This window comes from Peromyscus leucopus, chromosome 2 (genome assembly GCF_004664715.2).
Source record: "Peromyscus leucopus breed LL Stock chromosome 2, UCI_PerLeu_2.1, whole genome shotgun sequence".
Lineage (NCBI taxonomy): Eukaryota > Metazoa > Chordata > Mammalia > Rodentia > Cricetidae > Peromyscus > Peromyscus leucopus.
In genome coordinates this window covers 147,129,794-147,153,523 of record NC_051064.1, presented here as the reverse complement: position 1 = coordinate 147,153,523, position 23,730 = coordinate 147,129,794, and the positions used below count along the sequence as shown (strand labels likewise).

General features: G+C 46.2%; 1 protein-coding gene across 1 annotated transcript in view; it reads left to right on the top strand.

Moving 5' to 3' along the window:
• The window catches only part of Ube4b (ubiquitination factor E4B), a 120,867-nt gene extending 111,663 nt beyond the window's left edge, over positions 1-9,204 (top strand). Inside the window, 4 exon segments of the mRNA XM_028893635.2 lie at positions 1,754-1,945; positions 5,542-5,716; positions 6,686-6,832; positions 7,870-9,204. Of these exon segments, the coding sequence (XP_028749468.1) occupies positions 1,754-1,945; positions 5,542-5,716; positions 6,686-6,832; positions 7,870-7,931 (576 nt within the window). The 3' untranslated portion in view covers positions 7,932-9,204.
• Positions 9,205-23,730: the final 14,526 nt, after the last annotated feature.

Here is a 23,730-nt window from a genome sequence, read left to right as displayed (position 1 = left end):
TCTTGGGCAGCTTTTCAGCTGTGCTCATGCTAACAGCCTGGACATAAACAAGCCTGGCTGTTTTCCAATAAAGCTTTATTTACAAGAGAATGACCAAATTCAAATATAATTCTGTTTACAAAAAAAAAGAATCTGACTGGAGTTGGCCACAGGTACTGTCTTGCCAACTCTATTCTCTCTCTTTTTTTAAAAGATTTATTTTTACTTTCATGTGGGTGTGTTGGGGTATGCCACATGTTTGCCAGTGCCTCTGAAGGTCAAAAAAGGGTATCAGGGTCTCTGGAGCTGGAGTCACCGGCAGTTAGGAGCTCCCTGATGTGAGTTCTGGGAACCGAACTTGTGTCCTCTGGAAGGAGAAGCAAGTGTTCTTAACAGCTGAGCCATCTCTTCAGTCTTCATTTCTACCTTCTTTACTGGTGGCTTGAGCATTCGCTACAGCAGAGAAAACCCAGCAACTCTAACCGCGCCTCAGTTCCCGGCTTCTCCACACAGGACTATCGCTGTGCTTTGTAGACCAGGAGGCTCTGTAGTGCTGTGTGTCGTCAGGTTTGTGTAAGTCCAGTCATTTCATGAGAACCCTGTTATTTAAAGAATCTTTCTTGGTGGTCAGTATTTACTCTCTGATCCACAGCAGCTTCTCTCTGAGCTCAGAAGCTGTGTCTGCCCAGCTGTAATAGACACAATCGTCCTGCTATTTTGTCCTTATTTTCTGGCTGTTGAAGTCATCACTGACTAGATTTAAAACTCTTGACAAACATCACCTCCTTCTGTGTGTCTGATCAGTAATAAATCCGATGGTATATACTTGACCATCAGCAACTTGAGATTTCTGGGGAAGCACAGGAATTGCTGCTCCGCACTGCAGAATGGCAGGGTTGCCAGTGACTTTCCTTCCTTCACCTCTCGGGTGAATTTGGAGGGATGCTTATAATTAAGAGTGTGTGTCTTGGGGCCAGAGAGATGGCTTAGCAGAGAAGAGCACAGGTGTTCTTCCGGGTTCAATTCCCAGCACCCACATGGCAGCTCACAACTGTCTGTAACTCCAGTTCCAGGGGATCTGACACCCTCACACAGATGCACATAAAATAAAGTTCAATTATATTTTTAAAAGTGTGTTGCCAGGTGGTGGTGGTGCACACCCAGCACTCAGGAAGCAGAGGCAGGCGGATCTCTGTGAGTTCGAGGCCAGCCTGGTCTGCAGAGCGAGTTCCAGGACAGGCTCCAAAGCTACAAAGAAACCCTGTCTCAAAAAACAAAACAAAAACAAACAAACAAAAAAAACTGTATCTTGACAGAAGACTTTGGTGGACATTCATTCATATGCAGTCTGTACCATTTCATTATGAGGGTTTTCAGATAACAAATGATGGTGAGGAGACTGGACCGACGGCTCAGAGGTTAAGAACACTGGCTACTCTTCCAGAGGACCTGAGTTCAATTCCCAGCAGCCACATGGTGGCTCACAATCATCCGTAATGAGATCTGGTGCCCTTTTTAGGCCTGCCTGCAGGGATACATGTACGCAGAACACTGTATGCATAATAAATAAATAAACCTTCTTTAAAAAGAAAGAAAAGATAGAAAGGGTGGTGAAAACCAGTGTTTGGTTGCCATGTGGCTTTCTTTAGCATATGTGGCTCAGCACATTTAAGGGATTTTTGAAGATTAAACTAGCCGATTCCTGTTCCTCCGATGAGATGGTTCCCAGCATTCTCAGCAGCTTGAACTGTCCTGTTATCCTTTCATTTCCTAGGAACTTGGACCCCGATTAGCAGCCATGCTGAACTTTAACCTACAGCAACTGTGTGGACCCAAGTGCCGGGACCTGAAAGTTGAAAACCCAGAGAAGTACGGTTTTGAGCCGAAGAAGCTGCTGGACCAACTGACGGACATTTACCTGCAGCTGGACTGTGCTCGATTTGCTAAAGCCATTGCTGATGACCAGGTGAGTGTTGAGTGAGGCCTTTCACGGGAGGCCTGGCATCCGTCACTGAGCTGTGCAGTTTGGATCTTCTGGCTGCACCTTCAAGCAGACCCTGTGCACTTAACCTCTTTCTCTTGAGTTTTCCCCACTTCAAATGCAGGAAAAAGTGGGACTTTAGGTTTCGGTTTTCGAAGTTTTGGTAGAGTGACCGTGAGTGAAGCAGAGGAACACATCTAGTCCAGGAGGAGGTGAACTGGCTGCTTCCCTGGGAGAAAAGACCAGAGTTGGTCCCTAATCTCTCAGACCCCAAATAGATCAGTCTCCAAGCCCTGTTTGTGTTTCCCAGGAAATGCAGGTCTTCCCAAGTCCTCAGCTTTAGAGCTGCCATGAATACATGTCTTCCAGCAAAAGTCTACTGATGTTCCCATGACTCCCTCTCCTTCATCCCGGGAGACTCGGCGGTCAGGTTAGCCACCACTACAGGTCATACTGTTCTCCACACCTTCTCTCTGTGATGCCACTGTTGTCACAGAAAGGGCTGCCCTGGTGGCACAAGCCTGTATCCCAGATACCCAGGCGGCTAGAAGCAGGATGGCCACAAGTTCAAGGCTAACCTGCACTTAGCGAGACCATCTCTGAAAATAAAACTGAGTTGGGAATGGACTTCAGTGATAGAACACCTGGATGTGCAAAGCCCTTGGCTCAATCCTTAGTCCAGACAGAGTTCTTAACAAGGAAAGAAAAGGCTCCTTCCTTCCATAGGCTCTGGTCCTGCTTCTAGTTTTTCCCAGGTCTTTGAGATAAGGTATCACAGAGACTAGGCTGCCCGTGAACTCCTGATCTCAAACTCTGCCTCTCAAATACTTTGATTTGTGCCACCATGCCTGGCATCTTCAACATAGTTATTAACTGTGTTCCACTTCTGACCACTTCTCATGTTTTCATTCATTTAATAATCATAGAATTCTGACACAGTTTATGCTGAATTCTTTGTTTTAAAATAAGGAAAGCAGGGCACAGAGGAGCACACGGTGGTGTAGAGGTAGGAATGTGGCCAGCAGCCCAGCCTTGTACCCGGATTCTCCCCCTTTCTACCTAAAGGCCCAGAAACTGGTATGTTGGTCCCAAATCTCTACCTTTGTACACAGAAACCATTCCAGTAGGATTCATACCATGTTACCCATCCTTACACATTCCAGAAAGTTCTCTACCTGTATGTAATCCAAAGGAGTAATGCTAGAATACAAACATTGTATGTACTTCTCTTAAGTTTTTTGAGACAGGTTGGCCTTGAACCCAAGATCCGCCAGTGTCAGCCTTCTGAGTGCTAGAATCAGAGGTGTGTGTTACCACACACTGTAGCAGGAATCTTAAAAGTTCTTATTAATAAAATCAAACCTGAGGCCAGTTATTGGGGTGAATGCTGGTAGATCAGATGCAGAACAAGCCACAGCTACCTCACCTTGCCAATTCCTCAGCTGGTCCTGTTTCCTCAGACCAGAGGCCTCTGAGTCCTCATCCAGAATGAATCTCAGCTGAACTGCTGCTCCAAAGCCTAAAAGCTTAACCAGCCAAAATGCTTCTAGTTTCTGGTCCTCACGCCTTATATATCTTTCTGTTTTCTACCATTACTCCCTGGGATTAAAGGCATGAGTCACCATGCTTGGCTGTATCCTTGAACAGATGGATTTCTGCCTGTGGAATGCTAGGATTAAAGGCGTGTGCTACCACTGCCTATCCTAAGTATCTAGTGGCTTTTCTGTTCTCTGACCCCAGATAAGTTTTATTAGGGTACACAATATTTTGAGGAACACAATACCACCACAACACACTGCCTTTTTTAAAAAATTTTATGTCTATGAGAGCTCTGTCTACTTGCATGAACAACTTTATGCCAGAAGAGGGCATCAGATCCCACCGGAGATGGTTGTGAGCCATGTGGTTGCTGGAAATTGAACTCAGGACCTCTGGAAGAGCAGCCAGTGCTCTTAACTGCTGAGCCATCTCTCCAGCCCAAACTTTTTGTTTGTTTGTTTGTTTGTTTGTTTTAAAATGTGGTGGCGCATGCCTTTAATTCCAGCACTTGGGAGGCAGAGCCAGGCAGATTTTTGTGAGTTCGAGGCCAGCCTGGTCTACAGAGGGAGATCCAGGAACGGCGAAAAGCTACACAGAGAAACCTTGCCTCTGAAAAACAAAACAACAAAATAGTCTTATTACACTATAATTCACATATGTCAATGCTTTTTTGTTGTTTCTCTTATTGTTTTGAGACATGGTCTCTCTGTGTAGCTGGCTGTCTCCCATTGCTGGGATTACAGGTATGGTGAGTGATGGTGATGGTGGATATGCAGAGAAAGCAAGCATGTGTAGTTATTTTGAAATGGAAGTTTTAAAACTGTAGTACTCAGGAGGCAGGGGTGGGTAGATGTCTGTGAGTTCAAGAAAGAGAGGAGAGAGGGAGAGAGAGATAGATAAGGAGTTTTGGTCCAGTACTGGAGAGGAACGCAGGTATGAGATGAGTCCATATGTAGTTATCAGTGTGGATCCTGCTCGGAAGTTGACAGGATGAGCAGTAGGGTCAGGACAGGCCCTCACAGTGAAGCAGAAGCTCCTACAGGCCCAGCCGGCCCGTTGCTCTTGCACTGGGGAAGGCATCTGGGGTTGGTTGCCTGGCACCCAGCTTCTTCCGTGTTACCACTGAGTCTCAGACATTGTGCAGTTAGGATTTACCTAAGACTGCACAGCTGGAAGTCACGGGACCTGAGTTTATGTCCAGGTTTATCTGGACACGTCGCCCACCTTTTCAACTTCTATTACAAACTGTATCGGCTCCTAGGCCCTCACCTGCTTATTGGATTGGTCTGATGCTGTAGAAAATCTGACATTACATGGTGTTGGATTCAGTGATCGGTGTGTGCTGGAGTGCTTGGTTATTGGTTTTTCTGGGGTTTTTTTTGTTGTTGTTGTGGTTTGTTACTGTGATCTGTTGAGATAGGGCCTCACCATTTAGCCTAGGTTGGCCTTAAACTTCCTTCCCATCCTCCTGTTCTAGCCCCTTGAGTGATAGGAAGGAGTACACATGGGATGGCCACCAGGCCAGGCTGTGGTGAGCCCAGAGAATTGACAGTGAACAGAACAAAGCAACCTCCAAGTATGAGCAATGATGGGACAGTGGCGTGTGTTTGGTGTGGTGGCTGTGCTCACCGTTCTGTGAGAAAACGAATTCATCTCGTTTCATGGGCTTCCAGGGCACAGTGCCCCACAAAGATCAAAATAAATAGGCTTCTTTCTCTTTTTAGTGACTAAATTTTAAAAGAAATGCTTTCTAGCTCCCAGAGCCTAAAAAATCTCCATTTTTCTGAGTCCTGCAGCCCTCCATAGATGACCCTGGACCGTTGGTGCATGTCATTCTCTCTGTGCATTGTAACTACTATATTCAGTACATCCTTGCACATGGTACAGTGTGTAGAGGAAGACTGGAATACAGAATTTATAATTATAATCTTGAGGAGCAAATGAGCAAATGGATCGCACTTGGATGTTTTCTAAAGATTTTTTTCTTCTCAAGTATATATATATATATATATTCTCATCTCATGACCTTTCCTCATCTGCAGAGATCCTACAGCAAGGAACTGTTTGAAGAAGTCATTTCAAAGATGCGGAAGGCAGGAATCAAGTCCACCATTGCAATAGAGAAGTTTAAGCTTCTTGCTGAGAAGGTGGAGGAAATAGTGGCCAAGAATGCACGTGCAGAAATTGACTACAGCGATGCCCCGGATGAGTTTAGAGGTGAGTCCCTGTGCTCACGCTCTCGTCCCTGGTGTCATTTGAAGTGTGTGACATCAAGGAGACTGTCTTAGTCACTGTGCTACTGTTGTGAAGGGACACTGTGACCAAGGCAACTCTTTTTTCCTTTATGGTTTTTCGAGACAGGGTTTCTCTGTGTTGCCCTGGCTGTTAGGGAACTCACTCTGTAGACCAGGCTGGCCTCAGAAATCTGCCTGCCTCTGCCTCTTGAATGCTGGGATTAAAGGCGTGCACCACCACTGCCTGGCCCCAAGAAAGCATTTAATTGGGGCGGCAGGGAGAGGGGGGGCTCTCACTTTACAGTTTCAAATCATTAGTCCATGATCAATGTAGCAGGCAGGCAGACATGCATGGTGCTGAGAGCTTACATCCTGATGCACAGCCAGCCAGAGAATGCAATTACACCTGACATGGGATTTTGAAACCTCAGCTCCCACTCCCAGTGACACACCTCCTCCAACAAGGCCATACCTCCTAATCCTTTCCAAACAGTTCTACTAACTGAGGATAAAGCATTCAAACATGAGCCTAAAAGGGCCATCCTCATCGAAGCCACAGCAGGGGTTTTTTGATTGTTTGATGGTGTACTGTAAGTGTTTCTGGATAGTTGCTAAAATTACGTATACAAATTTTTAGCTCATATTGTAGATTAAAAGGATGAACACCCTTGGAGTGATTTTACCAGATAACCATGAAGACTTTAAAGGTCTCTACCTTTGTAAAGGGAGGACTCTGGGTTCTCAGGCAAAGGGTCCTGTCCCAGGGGCCTGCTGCCTGGCTGTCCATCTTGCTGTTTTCTCTTCCCAGCAGCAGTGACAGAAAGCAAGGTGCATGCTTTCATTATGAGCTGCTTCCTCCACATGCAGGGACCCGAGGGGCTGTTGTCTCTCACTGGCAGGAATAGTGCGCTTGCCTCCACCACTGGAGTGATCTGCTCTGCTGTCTCCACAGACCCTCTGATGGACACCCTGATGACCGACCCTGTGAGGCTGCCCTCTGGCACCATAATGGACCGCTCCATCATCCTGCGGCATCTGCTGAACTCCCCCACCGACCCCTTCAACCGCCAGATGCTGACGGAGAGCATGCTGGAACCAGGTAGGAGGCGCAGACCCTGAGGGGTGGAGGGCAGCTCCTGGGGCCTAACACCTGTAGTCCCGCTGCTTGGGAGGAGGAGGCAGGAGGGCAGCCTGATTAAGACCAGCCTAGACCGCTTAGTTGAGACACTGTGTCAAACAAACAAGGAAAGTTGGCTAGGTATATACCACAGAACTTGCTTAGCATGTGTACGTCTCCAGGTTCAGTCCTCAGCACCACCATCAGAAACAGGGACATTGAATCCTGAAAGTTGTAGCAGAAATCTTAAAAGTTCTTATTGATAAAATCAAACCTGAGGCGAGTTATTGGGGTCCATGCTGGTAGATCAGAGAGACAGAACAAGCCACAGCTATCTCACCTCGCCGGATCCTCAGCTGGTCTTGTCTCCTCAGACTGGAGGCCTCTGAGTCCTCATCCAGAATGAATCTCAGCTGAATTACTGCTCCAAAGCCTGAAGCTTAACCAGGCCAAATTCTGAACCAGCCAAATGCTTAACCAACCAAAAACTGAACCAGCCAAAACCTTCTAGTTTCTGGTCCTCACGCCTTATATATCTTTCTGCTTTCTACCACCACTCCCTGGGATTAAAGGCTGTCTTTCTGGGATTAAAGGCGTGTGTCACCATGCTTGGCTATTTACAATGTGGCTTTGAACTCACAGAGATCCAGAGGGATTTCTATATCTGGAATGCTAGGATTAAAGGTGTGAGTGCCACCTTTTTCTAGCCTTTGTATCTAGTGGCTGTCTGTTCTCTGACCCCAGATAAATTTATTAGAGTACACAATATTTTGGGGAACACAATACCACCACAGAAAGTACCCAGTTTAAACTCTTTTTATGGAAAAGACACAAAACACTTGGCTCTCTTTTGCTCTAAATGCCTTCCTTTTGCTCTAAATGCTTCTTCCTCTCTGGCTGTTTCTCCCACAGTCCTCAGCATGCAGAGGGAATGATAGCCTTCTCTTTCCGCTTGCGCAGAACTGTCAGCTGAAGAGCCTGTCCATCTGGGCCATTAATCCCTGTCTTTTCTCCCTCAGTGCCAGAGCTGAAGGAGCAGATTCAAGCTTGGATGAGAGAGAAGCAGAGCAGTGACCACTAAGCCGTCCCGTCACACTTCTGCTGGAAACAGCCACGCCAGCCAGCCAGGCCCAAGCAGCATCCACCTCGAAGCTGCTGCTCAACCCTGCAGCCAGATGTGGCCAGATCCTGAGAGCCCACCCCGAGTGACCAAACAGTAGAGGTCTGAGGGACATGATGAGAAGAGGAGCCGATTCCTGTACATATATTTAAGTGACAGACAGTCACAAGCGAGGGACGAGTTTTACGATTGCTTGTGTAGTAAAGCACGTCCTTCGCCCGTCACACCCTGGGGCTGTGGCAACGGCAGTCTTTAGTGATGGCGAGTGGGTCTGGGCAGCATCCCCTGAGCTTTCGTTTTGTTTTGTTTTTTCGATGTGACTAGAGAACTCGGACATTTTGCTGCTAAAGAACCTCCCCCTTCCTGACCCTACTTGCACTGCTGTGGGTTTTTTAAAGAGAAACAAAACCAGACTCCTTTCCCAGCCCTCCAAACATGTATTCTGTGAGATAACTGTGCCTGCGACAAAGTGTTAATCTTGGGATCGTATTTTTATATCATATTCACATACTTGTTTTTTTAATTGGTGTTAGATGACATGATTAATAAAAAAAGGCAAGATATTTTCAGAATTTGAATTTCAGTTTTTTTTCTTTTGAAATAGCCCTTTTGAATTTTTTTTTTTATTATTATTATAAACAAAATGAAGAGAGCCCTGTTGCCCTGGCCCTTCTACCAAGCAAGCCCTCGATTAAGATTCTGAGGAACAGATGCAGCAGTGGGATGGCTGAAGTGATCAGGACTCAAGTGACTCGTGGGGTTTGGGGAGGTGAGGGTTGTGTTTTGTTTTTTTGTTTTTCTAATCCTATGTGACAATTCCAAATGTATGCCATTATCCTCTGAGGATAAATAGATTCCTCAACCCTGGGTTCATTTGTATGCTGTGTCCTTTTGGGGTTTGGCCTTACCAAAGCAAAAAAAAAAAAAAAAAAAAGAAGGTACAAGAAATGTGGAAATCGGAAATCTGTTTGCTTGTTTCCGTGCCTGGACAAATGCCACCACACAGGCGCGCATGAGCAGAAGCTCTTTGTATTACCGCTCCCTACGCAACATACTTGAATTCTTGAATTTCCTTTGGGTGGAAAAGGATTTGAAACCATAAAGTGTTTTAAGGAAATGAAATCTTGAGAAACATACTTTCTTTTCTTTCCCTTTCTCCTCTTCTCCACAGACAATGTGCTCTGTTCAGTTCCCAACACAAACTCCAATAAACGGTGATGCCCATTCGGACGGAGCTCTGTGCGTCGTCTTTTTGTGGAGAAGAAATGGGTGGGGATAGGCTGGGTGTGGTGGTGCACACCTTTAGTCCCAGGACTCCCAGGGAGGAGGTGGGAGGATCTCTGAGTTTGAGACCAGCCTAACCAGGCTAACCTAGGCTACATAATGAAATCCTGTCTTTAAAAAAAAAAAAAAAAGGGGTTTGAAGCAATGGCTCAGCAGTTCCAGGAGCATCTGTGGCATTTAGAGGGACCCTGGCTCGGCTCCCAGCACCTAGAGCTCACTGCTGCCTGGAACTCCAGTTCCAGGGACCAGACATCTTCTGGTTCCCATGGGCACTGGGCACACACATGGTGCACATACATACATGCAGTCCACACATTTACACACACAAAAGAACGAGGGCAAACAGGAGCCGAGGGGCGTGCCTGTGGAGAACTGCCCTTCCTGGAGCCAGTTAGGAGTTGCTATTTTTAACACAAAACCGACGGTTCAGGGAACAGAGGTGCTTGCTTGCTGCCAAGCCCGGTGACCTGAGTTTGATCCCTGGATTCCATGTGCTGGGAGGAGAGCATTGACCCCACGAGTTGTCCTCTGTCCCCCACACATGGCATAGCACATGCCCACCATACATACAACAAATAAATTAGTGTAAAAAGTGTGTTTAAATGAAACCTTTCTCACCCTCAGTCGATGTGGCCCTTGGTTCTCCTGTCACTTGGCTGGTGGTCTGAAGGGCCTCCGCGCTGTCATGCTGTCATACCCCACCCCCCACCCCCCGCACGCACTGTTATACCCTGCCCTCCGCCCACCTCTGGGGCCCACGTTCTTACACAGGTCCCAACCGTTCCTTTAGCATTCCAATTTGCAAAATCATTAGTACCAGCACAGGCAGTAATAACCCCACCCACAGGAAGCACTTAGGTGGCACTTCCTGCACACCAGGCACTGCGCCTCTGTATTTATAGTGCCAGCCTCAGGTAGATAGAACTGCTTGTTTTTTTTCTGGTTTGTTTGGCTCTGTTTTCAATAGTCAGGATACCAGCTGCAGAGAGATTAGGTACCTTGCCCATTGTCCCCTGGCAGGTACCCTGGCTCTAGGGCCCATGCCATTCATTACCTTAATGTCTACTTCTCTTGAGCACATTGGACACACACACGTCCCACATACACAATTTGGGCTAGGATATAGCTCAGAGGTAAAAGCATCTGTCGAGCGTGCGTGAAGGTCTGGGTCAATCTCCGATCTCCAATATTGTAAAAAAGAAAAAAATTTAATCCGTTAAACAATACAAATAAACAAAAGAAAATTACCCATGATCCCACCATTCAGGTGACTGTTCTGTTTACTTTTTACAAGGCATACTATCCACAAGCCTATGATGTTTATTAGCCCCGTGCCTAACGTGTGTTGGTTTCACAGTTGTGGATTACTTATCTCCTCTCCACCCCTAGGAGGCTCTGTTTTAATCCCATCTATGCTGTTCTGCATTTTCAGAACTGAAGGGTTACAAAAGCAGTCTTTAGGAAAGGAGGTGGGGCAAGGGTGGAGCCAATCTCCCTGCCTCTAAGGAACGCTGTTTGGTTTTTTTCTTTATTCTTGGAGTCTTAGGGTAGTTGTTTTATGGGAACTCATTGTTTGCCTTCAGTCTGCTAAATATAGGTTGTGTGATGCAAAATATTTCAAAAGTAGGTCTGAATTGAAAGGAAGATCATCCAAAAAGGAGAACCTGCATCTTATTAGCAGAAGGAAGGCCCTTGAGTAAAAGGAGGAAGAGTAATCATGCTTATCTTGTGAGTCACCATTGTGTGGGTTCTAAAAGGGTAGATAGAACACCTCTTTCCTGTCTTCCTGGTGATGCTGAAGGTCCTACTCAGGACACATACATGCTAAGCAGGACTTGACACCCAGCTGAGCGACCTTCCTGGCCCCTCTTGTTTGCTTAGGCCTGGGCACACTGAATAGTGAATTTCCTGCTGGTTTGTTTCGGCCCTAAAGTGACTTGAGCACCTCCGGGCTAAGTTTTGTTTTTGTTTGTTTGTTGGGTTTATTTGTTGTTGTTTTTTCTCTCAGAGTTTCTCTGTGTAGTTTTGGTGCCTGTCCTGGAGCTCGCTCTGTAGATCAGGCTGGCCTCGAACTCACAGAGATCCGCCTGGCTCTGCCTCCTGAGTGCTGGGATTAAAGGTGTGTGCCACTGCCAGTGCAGGGCTACTAAGTTTTTAAAGATATATTTGTCTTTATGTGTATGTGTGGTGCCTGCACCACATGTGTGCAGTTCCCATGGAAGCCAGAAGAAGGTGTAGGATTCCCCCAGAGCTGTCAGGGTGTTAGGGACAAGACCAGGGTTCTCTGTAAGAGTAGCACGTGCTGAGGCATCTCCAGCCCTTAAAGAAATTTTTCCTGGAGGAAATGAGCATACCATTGTATCAGCCAGTGTTGGGCTGTGGGAACTCATCTGGGACTGATGGCTAGTGATTTGCATTTCTTAATATGTTCAGTGTGCAAACCACTGTTCTGTGATTTAGTAACTCACTTAATCCAACAGCCATAGTTAGGAGATGGTGTCATGAGCCTGAGGCATGAGCATCTGCCTTCACCTGGTGTTGTCACCATTCCTGCTGCATGGTGGGATCCTTCAGAATGAATGGTCTGTATTCAGAATGGTTCAGAAGGCCCAAAGAGATAGAAAGCAGCACATTTGGCTGTTAGGGCAGCCCTAGGCCTAATGGTCTCTTTCTGTGTTTGTTTTTGAGACAGGGTCTCACTCTATAGGCCAGGCTGGCATCACTTGTTGCCATGGGAGCCATGGGAACTGTAAGAAATGTTAAGAGGTGGTTCAAGGGCTGGAGAGATGGCTCAGAGGTTAAGAGCACTGGCTGTTCTTCCAGAGGTCCTGAGTTCAATTCCCAATAACCACATGGAGGCCCCCAACCATCTACAGTGGGATCTGATGCCCTCTTCCGGAATAAAGATGTACATGCAGATAGAGCACTCATATACATAAAATAAATAATTAATTAAAAGAAGAGAGAGAAATGACTCAGAAGCTAAGGAGCATCTTCTTCTCTGCAGCATAAAGGAGGCTGGGTGAGCCAGGCTAGGTGTTGACAAGAGGCATATGGAGCTGCTGCTGCTGCTGCTTTTTGGGGGGGCAGTGGGGGACTGGGGACAGGATATTTCAAGTCAGGGTTTCTCTGTGCCACCTTGGATGTCCTGGAACTCACTCTGTAGACCATGCTGGCCTCAAACTTAGAGAAATCCGCCTGGCTCTGTCTCTTGAGTGCTGGGATTAAAGGCGTGTGCCACCACTGCCTGGCCACCCAGAACTTCCAGATCTTAGCACTCAGGTCAAACAGTCTCCCTTATTATTTTCAGATATTTATTTACCTATTATTAATGTGTATGTTTGTGTGTCTGTGTGAGTTTATGTGCACCATATGCATGTGGGTGCCCATGTAAGCTAGGGAAGGGCATAGGGTCCCCTGGATCTGGAGTTACAGGCAGTTGTGAGCCGCCTGACATGGATGCTGGGAATTGAACCAGGGTCCCCTGAAAGAACAATAAGCTTTCTTAGCCACTGAGGCATCTCTCCAACTCCTCTGGTTTATTTTTTTATAGCCAACATGGTGTTAATGCCAAAGCCTTTCCTATTCTAAAATGAAATCATAGGTAATGTAACCCACCCAAATGAGGTGGGTTGTTTGTTGTTGTTTAATATTTGTTTGAAATGGTCTCATGTAGTCCATGTTGGCCTCAAACTCACTGCTCAGCTGGGAATTACCTTGACTTCTTATCCTCCTGCCTCCATCTCCCAAGTGTTTGAGTCGAAAACTTACACCATCATTTCTGGCCTGTATGGTTCCAGTCCCTGGATTCTCATATGCTAATCTAGTGCTCTGCCAACTGAGCTACACCTCAAGCCTCCCCTTCCAGCAACTATTATTAGAAAAGAAAAGCGGATAAGCTGCGCATTTGTGATGCTCTTAGAATAATCCAGGAGAGGGCCAACTGCGAAGGACTCAGAACAAAGCAGTTGGTGTGGACCCGGGGGAGAGGCTGGATTCTGGGATGGGTTTGGTGATGTAGCTGAGATTTGTGAATGGATTGGAGGATTGCACTGGAGTCAGGAAGCAAGTCCACGTGACTTCAAAGGACTCAAGTACAGTGATGGGGGACCCTGAGTGGAGCAGGCTTGGGGTGAAGTGCAAAGATTTAAGGCTGGACATAGAAAGTAGAAACTCGCTGGGCAGTGGTGGCACACACCTTTAATCCCAGCACTCAGGAGGCAGAGGCAGGTGGATCTCTGTGAGTTCAAGGCCAGCCTGGTCTACAGATCGAGTTCCAGGACAGCCAGGGCTACACAGAGAAACCCTGTCTCAAAAAACCAAAAAGAAAAGTGAAAAAGAAAGTGGATGTCAGTCTGCAGTGCAGGGACAGACAGTCTGGACTGGAGACGTACATTTGGGGCCAATGGTTCTTGGGATGACTGAAGCTCTCGATTGAAGGCATCTGACTGCAGTGAGGGTGTGAGATGAACAGGTGGCAGACACCCATCGGCCCAACACGTCACGGGGATTAAGAGGAGGAGGACTTCAAGGTCATCTCTGGCTACATAGCAAGTTCAAGATGAGACCAGCCTGGGCTACATAGGATCACTTCAGAAAATTAAAAAAATAAATAAGTAATATCAGCATTAGAAGCTAAGCACTGGACTGCTTATGTCTGGAATCTCAGCTCTCAGGAGGTAGAGGTCGAAGGATCAGGCATTCAAGGACAGTCTCTGCTACATAAGGAATTCAGAGCCATCTGGAGCTACCTGAGACCCTGTCTCAAAATACCTAAACGGCAACAAAACAAGCTTCAGTGGACCTCTGTCTTTGTCTGCCTCTCGGTCCGAAGCCAGTGTCATTGGGTTTCATTGCCCTGTTCTAAGGACCTAAGTCTTGTTCTTAAACAGGTCACCAAAAATTTGTCAGTTAAACCAGGAACTGATTTTATCATCCTAAATCATGGTTTGAGTTCACTGAGCTCAGAAAGTTCTCATTGAGGGAATTTATGTGTTTGTGGTCAAATTGGAGATGGCCTGAAGGCCTCGTTACATCTGGCCCTCAGCCAGCAGACCCACAGTGACCTCCAAGACGTTGATCTGCAGTCACAGGCAGCCTTAGTTTCAAAGAGTGGGAACAGAAACGCATTTCTCAGTGGGAGGAGCGTCAATGGCTTTTTGTTTGTTTGTTTGTTTGTTTGTTTGGATTTGTTTCGACTTTGGATACTGGAGGTAACCCCCAAATTCTCACAAATACTAAGCAAGGAATCTGCTGCTCTAGGCTACTCTTTGGAGGATTCTGTCATAAAGAATAAAGAAACACGGGCAGGAGTCTTGCTTCAGTCATTTCCAAACCCCCTGGGATCCCAGGGCAGGTGGAAGACTTGAGACGCTGCTGGTTTCCAGCAGACCGTCTCCAAATCTTCCACCCTTTTGTATTGTGTATCACTTTATAGCGGTTTAAATTATTTATGCTGTTTTGTTGAAAGCTAAGCATGTTAGAGAACTTGCCACCAAGGGAAGGGCAGGAAATGGCAAGCATACTGTATTGTGGTAGACAAAGGCGTTTCAACATGGTTATAACTTAAGACTCTTGGTGAAGGGTGTGTGTGTTTGTGTGTATGTGTGTGTGTGTGTGTGTGTGTGTGTGTTCATCAGATACAAGAGACAAAGATGACTGATTGTCAGTGCTTCTCTGGTTACCTGGTCTCTGGTTTCTTCTCTCTCTCTCTCTCTCTCTCTCTCTCTCTCTCTCTCTCTCTCTCTCTCTCGACAGGGCCTCACTATGTAGCCATAGCTGTCCTGGATCTTGCCATGTAGACCAGGCAGGTCTTGAACTCACAGTGATCTGCCTGCTTCTACACCCTTAACGCTGGAATTAAAAGTGCATACTACCATGTCTAGCTCCTTTTTTCTTTTTCTACGTGTCTGTATGTATCGTGTACATTCATGTATATGCATGTATACATGTTTCCATGTGTATGTGAGTGCATGTACCTATGTGTATGCACATATGTGGAGGCCTGAGGTTGACAGCACAAATCTTTTTTTAAGGATTTATTTATTTATTATGTATACAGTGTTCTGTCTGCACGTATCCCTGCAGGCTGGAAGAGGGTACCAGATCTCATTACAGATGGTTGTGAGCCACTGTGTGGGTGCTGGGAATTGAACTCAGGACCTTTGGAAGAGTAAGCAGTGCTCTTAACCACTGAGCCATCTCTCCAGCCCTCTGAGCCATCTCTCCAGCCTGACAACACAAATCTTATTAGCCAGCTCTCCATCTTATTTATTGAAGCAAGGTCTCTCAGTGGGACCCAAAACTTGCTCATATGGTCTGGCAAGCTAGCTTGCTTCAAGATCCCCTGTTTCTGTCTTAGGAGCCTAGGAATTACAGGCAGGTACTGTAGATAGAATTTTCTTAGGTCCTGTCTTGCCCAGCAATCTGGACAAATCTTTCCCACCTGTAGTCTCACAGTGCTTAGGGAAATAATTACTCAAAAGCTTATATTAATTACAAACTGTGTGGCCTATGGCTCAAGCTTCTGTCTAGCTAGCTCTTTCATCTTAAATTGATTTCTATTAATCTATATGTTGCCAGGTGGCCATGGCATTACCAGTCGGTTGGCATCTTGTTCCTTTGGTGGTGGCTGGTGTCTCTCTTAACTCTGCCCTTCTTCTCTCTGTATCTCTGCTTGGATTTCCTGCCTGGCTGTAAGCTTTCTTGCCATAGGCCAAAACAGCTTTATTTATTATCCAATGGGAGCCATACATATTCACAGTATACATAAAGACATCCCACAGCAGGGTACCTGTAATTTTTATGATTACAGTTTTAGCATACAAAATACTGAGTTTCATTATGACATTTACAAATATATGTAGCATGTAAATGTACTTTGCTCATATCCACACCCCTCCTTGTCTACATGTTTACATAACCTTTTGCATTTTATTTCTCTCCCTTTCTGCCTTTTTATATCATCTCAGAGATGGAAGGGAATTGTTGATGAAATGACTTTTTAATTTTCTTAAACCTTGAGGTCTTACAAAGAAAGCACACTATTAATAAATACATGGAGTTAATTTCTATCTGCTACCCCAGAGTCAGCTGCTTATGTGAATGATACAGAACTAATTGCTTCACCCTCCTTTGGAAATATCCTGTGTCTCAGTTACTTTTCAATAGCTGTGAAGAGACACCATGAACAAGGCAACTTATAAAGAAATCATTTAATTGTAGATTTGCTTACAGTTTCACAGGGTTCATCCATGACCATCATGGCATCAGGCAGGCATTGCATTGGAGCAGTAGCTGAGAGCTCACATCTGATCCACAAGTACTGAGGCAGAAAGAGGAATGTCCTGAACACACCTCCTCCAAAAGACCACACCTCATAATCCTTCCCAAACAGTTCCACCAACTGGGAACTAAGCATTCAAACATAAGAGCCTGTGGGGGTGGGGGTTTTCTCATTCAAGCCACCACACGATGTCTTAAAAACCCTTGCATGCCTCCTTGACGAAGGCCATGGAACCCACATCTAAAGAGCTGTCCAAATTCTCTGTTGTGTCCAGAATCCTAATATTTTTTAAAAGATTTATTTTATTATGTATACAGTGTTCTGCCTACATGTATGCCTGCAGGTCAGAAGAGGGCGCCAGATCAAATTACAGATGGTTGTGAGCCACCATGTGGTTGCTGGGAATTGAACTCAGATCTTCTGGAAGAACAGTCAGTGCTCTTAAACTCTGAGCCATCTCTTCAGCCCCCGCAAATACTATTTAATGTAGAACCATCCTTCTATAGTGACCCTTTATCTTAAAACTTTGAATATATTGAAATGGCCAAATAAAAAAGGTTGAAAGGGAGATAAGAAGAATAAAGGCAATGGACAGACACTGATGCGTATGAGGGATGAAAGGTAGGTGGTGTTTCTCAGCAGGAATGTGCTTGCCTAGGCATGTATGAGGTTTTGGGTACCATCTTGGTGCCAGCAAAGGAGAGAGAAGGAGGTGGGGGAGACAGACAGATGAGAGAGTAACAGAGACAGAGATGGGGGGCATGGATATTAAGAAGAAAATATGCTAGTCAGTGGTGGCACACGCCTTCAATCCCAGCACTTGGGAGGCAGAAGTAGTCAGATCTCCGTGAGTTCAAAGCCTGGTCTACAGAGTGAGCTAGTTCCAGGGCAGAGCTGCACAGAGAAACCCTGTCTCAAAAACATATTCAATCGAAAGCTAGGCATGGGCCAGTGTAGTGTTGCAAACCTGTAATGCCAGCTGTGGGTGGAGCTGGAAGTCATCCTCAGACACAAAAAGATTTTGAGGCCAGCCTGTATTACATGATACCCTGTCTCAGAAACAAACTAACATTACAGAGTGAGGCCCTGGATACCTACCCACCCAACAAGTAGCCAAACATGTCAATGCACATACATCTGAGCACATCTGAAATCCCAGCTCTTGAGAGGCTGAGGAAGGATTGTGAGTTCCAGACCAGTCTGGGCTTCACAGTGAGAGCCTGTGTCAAAACAACACATCTAGTTATATTATAGATCAGGGTGAATCCAACCCTACATCCCAGCTTCCCCACTGGTTGACTCTCTTGATAATGCAGTTTCTTGGGTACCTTTGTGTTTGTATGTGTGGTGCTGAGGACTGAGCCCGGGCCTGGCGTAGAAGAAGGAGGCGAGAGAAGCCAAGGTTGTGCTTCTCAAGCCCCAGACCTTATTTTCCGTTTGAGAAAGTTAAGGACAGAATCCCCGTGGAAGGGAACAAACAGGAACAAACCGTTTGAAGAGATAAGCAGCTCCGGTTTCTTTGATGGCCCCAAGAGCCTGAGGTTGCTGCCAAGTGTGCTGCTCTTCAGCTGTGGACTAAACATATCCACCGCCTTCTTTGTACAAAGTGCATCTTCCTGTTTAAGTGCGCACGTTCTTGGCGGTGATGCGATGGTCACCTAATGCTGCTGTCTAGTGAGTGGGAGAATGGGCTTCTAAAGTGCAACTCCCAAATTTACCCAAAAGGGGATCAATTCGGTACCTTGCTCTTGATGGCGTTGGGAGACTGTTTTACTTTTTTCGTAGCTAATAGTTAATTTCTGTTTGTATTATGTTTGTTTTATGTAGAATGAATCCAGTGCTGTGCTTAAGAGCATGAGTTGGTGCCCTGAGTTTGAATCCTGGATCCACAACCACAGTTGATTGTGACCTTCAGGAAATGATCTGTGTTGATTTCCTACGACTGCTGTAACAGATTGCCACAGACTAGCCTTCTTAACATAATAGTTTATTCTTTTATAGTTCTGTGTGTGTGTGTGTGTGTGTGTGTGTGTGTGTGTGTGTGTGCGCGCGCGCCTCTGTGTGTGCGCGCATGCATGTGTCATGGTGCACACGTGGATGCCAGAGGACAACTTTTGGGCTTCAGTTCTCTGCTTCTGCCATGTGATTCCAAGGATCCAGCACAGGTTGTCAGGCTGGGAAGGGAGGGAGCATTCACCAGCTCTTCTGTGACAGTTCAGACCAGAAGGCCCAAATCAGCATGACTGGGATTGAACGAAGGTATTTCGGGGTTACACTGCCTCCCCAAGCTTCAGAGAAGTCTGCCCCTTGACTCTTCCAGCTCCTGTGGCTGCTTGTATCCCTTTGTGGTCTCATCCCAGTAGCCTTTGCTTGCAAGGTCTGTCTTCACATCTGTGTATGTGGTCCAACCTGCTTCACCCATTTCTTCTGAGGATCCCTCGATTGCACTTAGGGTCTACTCTTTTGTCCCAGAGGCTCTCTGATCCCAAAGCCCTAATTTTCTCATGTCTCAAAGGTTTTTCCACATAAAAAAATTTCTCATAAAGTGATATTTACAAATTCCAATACTATATATCCCTGCCTCCCTCAACAGCCATGAAGTGACCAGTGTCCCCGGACACTCCCTCCCACCATGTGAGCTGCCAAAAAGCAAAGCATTGTGAGTTCCTGACCAGCCTGGGCTTCACAGTGAGAGCCTGTGTCAAAACAAACACATCTAGTTATATTTGTAGATCAGGTTGAATTCAACCCTACATCCCAGCTTCCCCATTGGTTGGCTTTCTTGGCAGCCAGGACAGTCAATGCAGTTTCTCGGGTACCTTTGTGTTTGTATGTGTGGTGCTGGGGACTGAGCCGGGCCTGGCATCGCGTGAGAAGCTTAGCAGGACTCAGTGGCCACGGACTGAAATCTCTGAGACCGTGAACTTTTAATGCGACCATCTCAGGTCCTCTGTCATGGTGATGGAAAGATGACTAGTGGAGCCAAGGCCAGATGCCTCTCCCTCAGCCAGCAGACGCTTTCTCTTGACACATGTTATATACTTATCCAAAGAGCCTGGTGGGAGGAACAACATCTGAGGGCCAGTGGGATGGCTCAGCGGGCAGAAGTGCCTGTCCCCGAACGTGACAAGCTGGTGAAATCCCCAGGGCCCTACATGGTGGAAGGTGTCCTTTGCTTCTGACACACAGGCTATGACATATGTGTGCCCACACACATGCAAACACAAAATAAATAAAAATGCAAATTTGACAAAAGGAATAAAGTTCACTTCCCAGGAGCCATGTCGAGAGCTAGAGGACTGAGTGACTGGAGTTGTCAGGACTGTCGTCTCCTCAGGCTGGGAACCTGGGACTGGTGGAGAAGACGGTCACTTAGGATATTGCAACGATTTAGCCAGAAGCATCGTGCTCTGAGCGCTAGGATCTCCTCTTCCTCCCTCACCCCCTTGCTCTCTCCCTTCCTTTGTCTGTCTGTCTGTCTGTCTCTCTCTTTCTCTGTGTGTCTCTCTCTCTCTGTGTCCCTCTCTCTATCTTTCTCTGTGTGTCTCTCTGTCTCTCTCTCTGTCTGTCTGTGTGTGTGTGTCTGTCTGTCTCTGCGACTGTGTCCGTGTGTGTGTGTGTGTGTGTGTGTGTGTGTGTGTGTGTGTGTGTGTGTGTCTGTCTGTCTGTCTGTCTCTGTCTGTCTGTCTCTCCTCTGTCACCCACATATACCTGTGCTGGGATTTGAACCTAGGGTCTTGCACAGGTTAGGCGAGTGCTTTACTATTGAGCTGTATCCACAGCCCATGCTGCGGTTCTGGTGTCGCAGGGCTCCCTCCTGGTGGCTGAACTCCCTCCTGGTGCTGCAGGGAGCCCATTTCAGTCACAGCCTCTTGCCCACGTGTTCCAGGGCCATCTGTCACTGGCACAACAAGCCCAGTAAACAACAATTTCGTTCCCAAATCATGGTTTTAAGAGTGAAGTTAATTGATACAAGGTTGTTCCTAATTAGTAAAAATGCCTGTTAGGGAAAAATAATGCACACACTACAATTCAGAAGAGGGGAATCTATTCAGAGCGTTCTTATCTGGCGGGGATGAGAGATGCCCAGTCGGGACCAACGAAAATCGAAAGACTCACTGAATATAGAAGCTGACGGTGCATGTGAGAGCCAATAGCTGATTAGAAGAAAACCCTGAATAAATCACTGGAAATCACGAACCTGCAAGCAGATCTCTGTGTTCAAGGCCAAGTTGGTCTACATAGTAAATTCCAGGCCAGCCAAGGCTACTAGACTGTTTCAAAAACAAAAACAAACAAACAAACAAAAAACCCATTCATTTAGTCTTTATCAAAGCATCAAAGATTTTTTCTTTTTTAAATATTATTTTTATTTGTGTATGTGTATATGTCTGTGTGAGTGAGTGCCACTTATGTGCTGGTGTCCCTGGAGGCCAGAAGAGGGTAGCCATTGGATCCCCTGGAGCTGCAATTACAGGTAAAAGCACCCAGCATGGGTATAGGTATACCCAATATAGGTATAGCACCCAACATGGGTGCTAGACACTGAACTTGGGTCCTCTTATCCACTGAACCATCTCTTCTCCAGCCCTAGAGTTTGGGTCTTGATTCTTTCTTTCTCTCCTTCCTCCCTCTCTCCCTCCCTTTTCTGAGACAGGGTCATGTTACATGTCTTAGATTCACCTTGAACTCACTGCATAACATTGAAAGAAAAGGGCGAAGCAGTCACCATTAGATTTTGCTATTGCCTTTAGGGTCATCAGAAAATGTGACCCAGGAAGCCAAACATTTTCTCTCTTCAAGGTCATCTAGAGGACTAGCCTCTTTAATTATGTTTTATCTTTTTGCCTATTGATTTAGTACACACTCTAGTGTGTGTGTGTGTGTGTGTGTGTGTGTGTGTGTGTGTGTGTGTGTGATCTCCCTCCTCCACCAGGTGGCGTCCCATGGATAGGTCACTAGGCTTGGTGACAGGTGTTTTTACCCCCAGAGCCACCTCACCAACCATTGACTCTTGACTTTCTTGAAGGTATCACTTCTGCCCTTTACTCAACAGGTTTTTGAAATAAACTTTCTTATAACTGTGTTTCCATCTGTAGCGTGATATTAACTATTTTTCCCCATATGCAGCATGATATTAACTATTTTAGCCAGTACCAGACATTCATGTTCTGCATTAATTTCAATTTTGAGATAAGGAAAGTCATCTGGACCTGCATGCCACCAGACGCTGTTTTTGACTTCTATGTGCTTTTGACTCTTCATTACCCTTTAAGTCACTCAGGGTCACCTTCAACTCTGATCCTCCTGCCTCTGCCTTCCCATGTCACTTTCGTTCCACGTTGGGGATTAACCTAGGCTTTATGCATGCCAGGCAAGCTCTCCATCAGCCGCTGAGCTACATCCCCATGTCTTAGGGTTTCTATTGCTGTGAAGAGACCACGATCATGGCAGCTCTTATAAAGAAAACATTTAATTTAATTTACAGTTCAGAGGTTCTGTCCATTATCATCATGACGGGACATGGCGGTCTGCAGGTAGACATGGTGCTAGAGAAGGAGCTGAGAGCTCTACATTTTGATCTGCAGGCAGCAGTAGGAGCCTGTATATACTGGTCAAAGCTTGAGCATAGGAGACCTCAAAGCCTGCCCCCACAGAGACACTCCACCAAGTCACACCTCCTAAGAGTGCCACTCCCTGTGGGAGCCATTTTCTTTAAAGCCACCACACCCAAGCTCCCTGCATATGCTTTTTAAAATGTCAGTCTCTGTTGGGGCTGGAGAGATGGCTCAGTAGTTAAAAGCACTGGTTGCTCTTCCAGAGGACCTGGGTTTGATTCCAAGCAATCATATGACCGATTATATCTCTCTGTAGCAACAGTCCCAAGGGTTCTGATTCCCCGCTCTGGTCTCTGTGGGCATTCCATGAACATGGTACACACACACACACACACATACATTCAGGTTTGAAATACACATAAAATTTAAAAAAATTAAGGTCAATCTTTGTAATAATTCTAGCTTCCCTAATATTAAACTCTCTCATCTTCAATTTCCTTCTAACTTCTCTAACTAAAATTTCAGGCTGGCTGGGACTGGGCTTTGTAGTGGAGAAGAGAGAGAGAGAAGGAGACAGAGAGAGAGAGGAAGTGGGGAGAGAGGGAGAAGAGGTGTTGAAATGCTGATATACAGACACTGGGCCCCTTATTTAAGATCACCCTGAGATACTACTGTGTGACCTTGTTTCAAATAAATGGGTTTCTTTTGTTGGTGAGTTTTTGTTTTTCAAGACAGGGTTTCTCTGTTTAATCCTGGCTGTCCTAGAACTCAGTTTGTAGACCACATTGGCCTCCAACTCAGAGATCCACTTGCCTCTGCCTCCCAAGTGCTGGGATTAAAGACGTGCGCCACCACTGCTGGGGTATGGTGGTTTTTTGTTGTGATTATAATTTGCTTGTATTTTATTCATTTAATGTGCATTGGTGTTTTCCATGGGTGTCAGATCCCCTCGACCTGGAGTTACAGACAGTTGTGAGCTGCCATGTGGGTGCTGGGAACTAAACTCAGGTCCTCTGGAAGAGCAGCCAGTGCTCTTAACTGCTCAGCCATCTCTCCAGCCCCATTTGCTTTTATTTTGTTTGTTTTTTAAGACAGGTGTCTCATGTTCCAAGCTGTCCTGAAACTTACTATGTAGCCCTGACAAGCCTGGAATCACTATGTAGACCAGGCTGGCCTCACACTCACAGCACTCTGCCTGCCTCTAAGCACTGGGACTAAAGATATGCATTGCATGCCCAGCTCCATCAGGCCCGAGGATGGGTCTAGCCCTAGCACTCTTGGCTCTTGAGCTATCTCTAGCCCCTGAGTAAAAATATAAATGAAGACGTAGACACTGGTTGCATGCTTGAGGACCTCTGGTGAGTGGGGCGTGTTTATAACAACTATTTTGACGGATTCTTTTCCTTCTTTCTGGATTCTACCAAACAGGGGTGTAGCTGGGCTGGCAAAGTGTGTGCCTTGCTCACAGGAGGCCCTGTGTGCCATTCTGAGTACCACATAAACTGGTCGTGGCAGCACCTCCTTGTAATCCCAGCACTTGGGAAGTGGAGGCAGGAAGTTCAGCAGTTCAAAGTCATCCTTCCTCCGTGGAACAGTGCCTTCCTCACATGCACTAAGTCTTGCTTGCCACTCT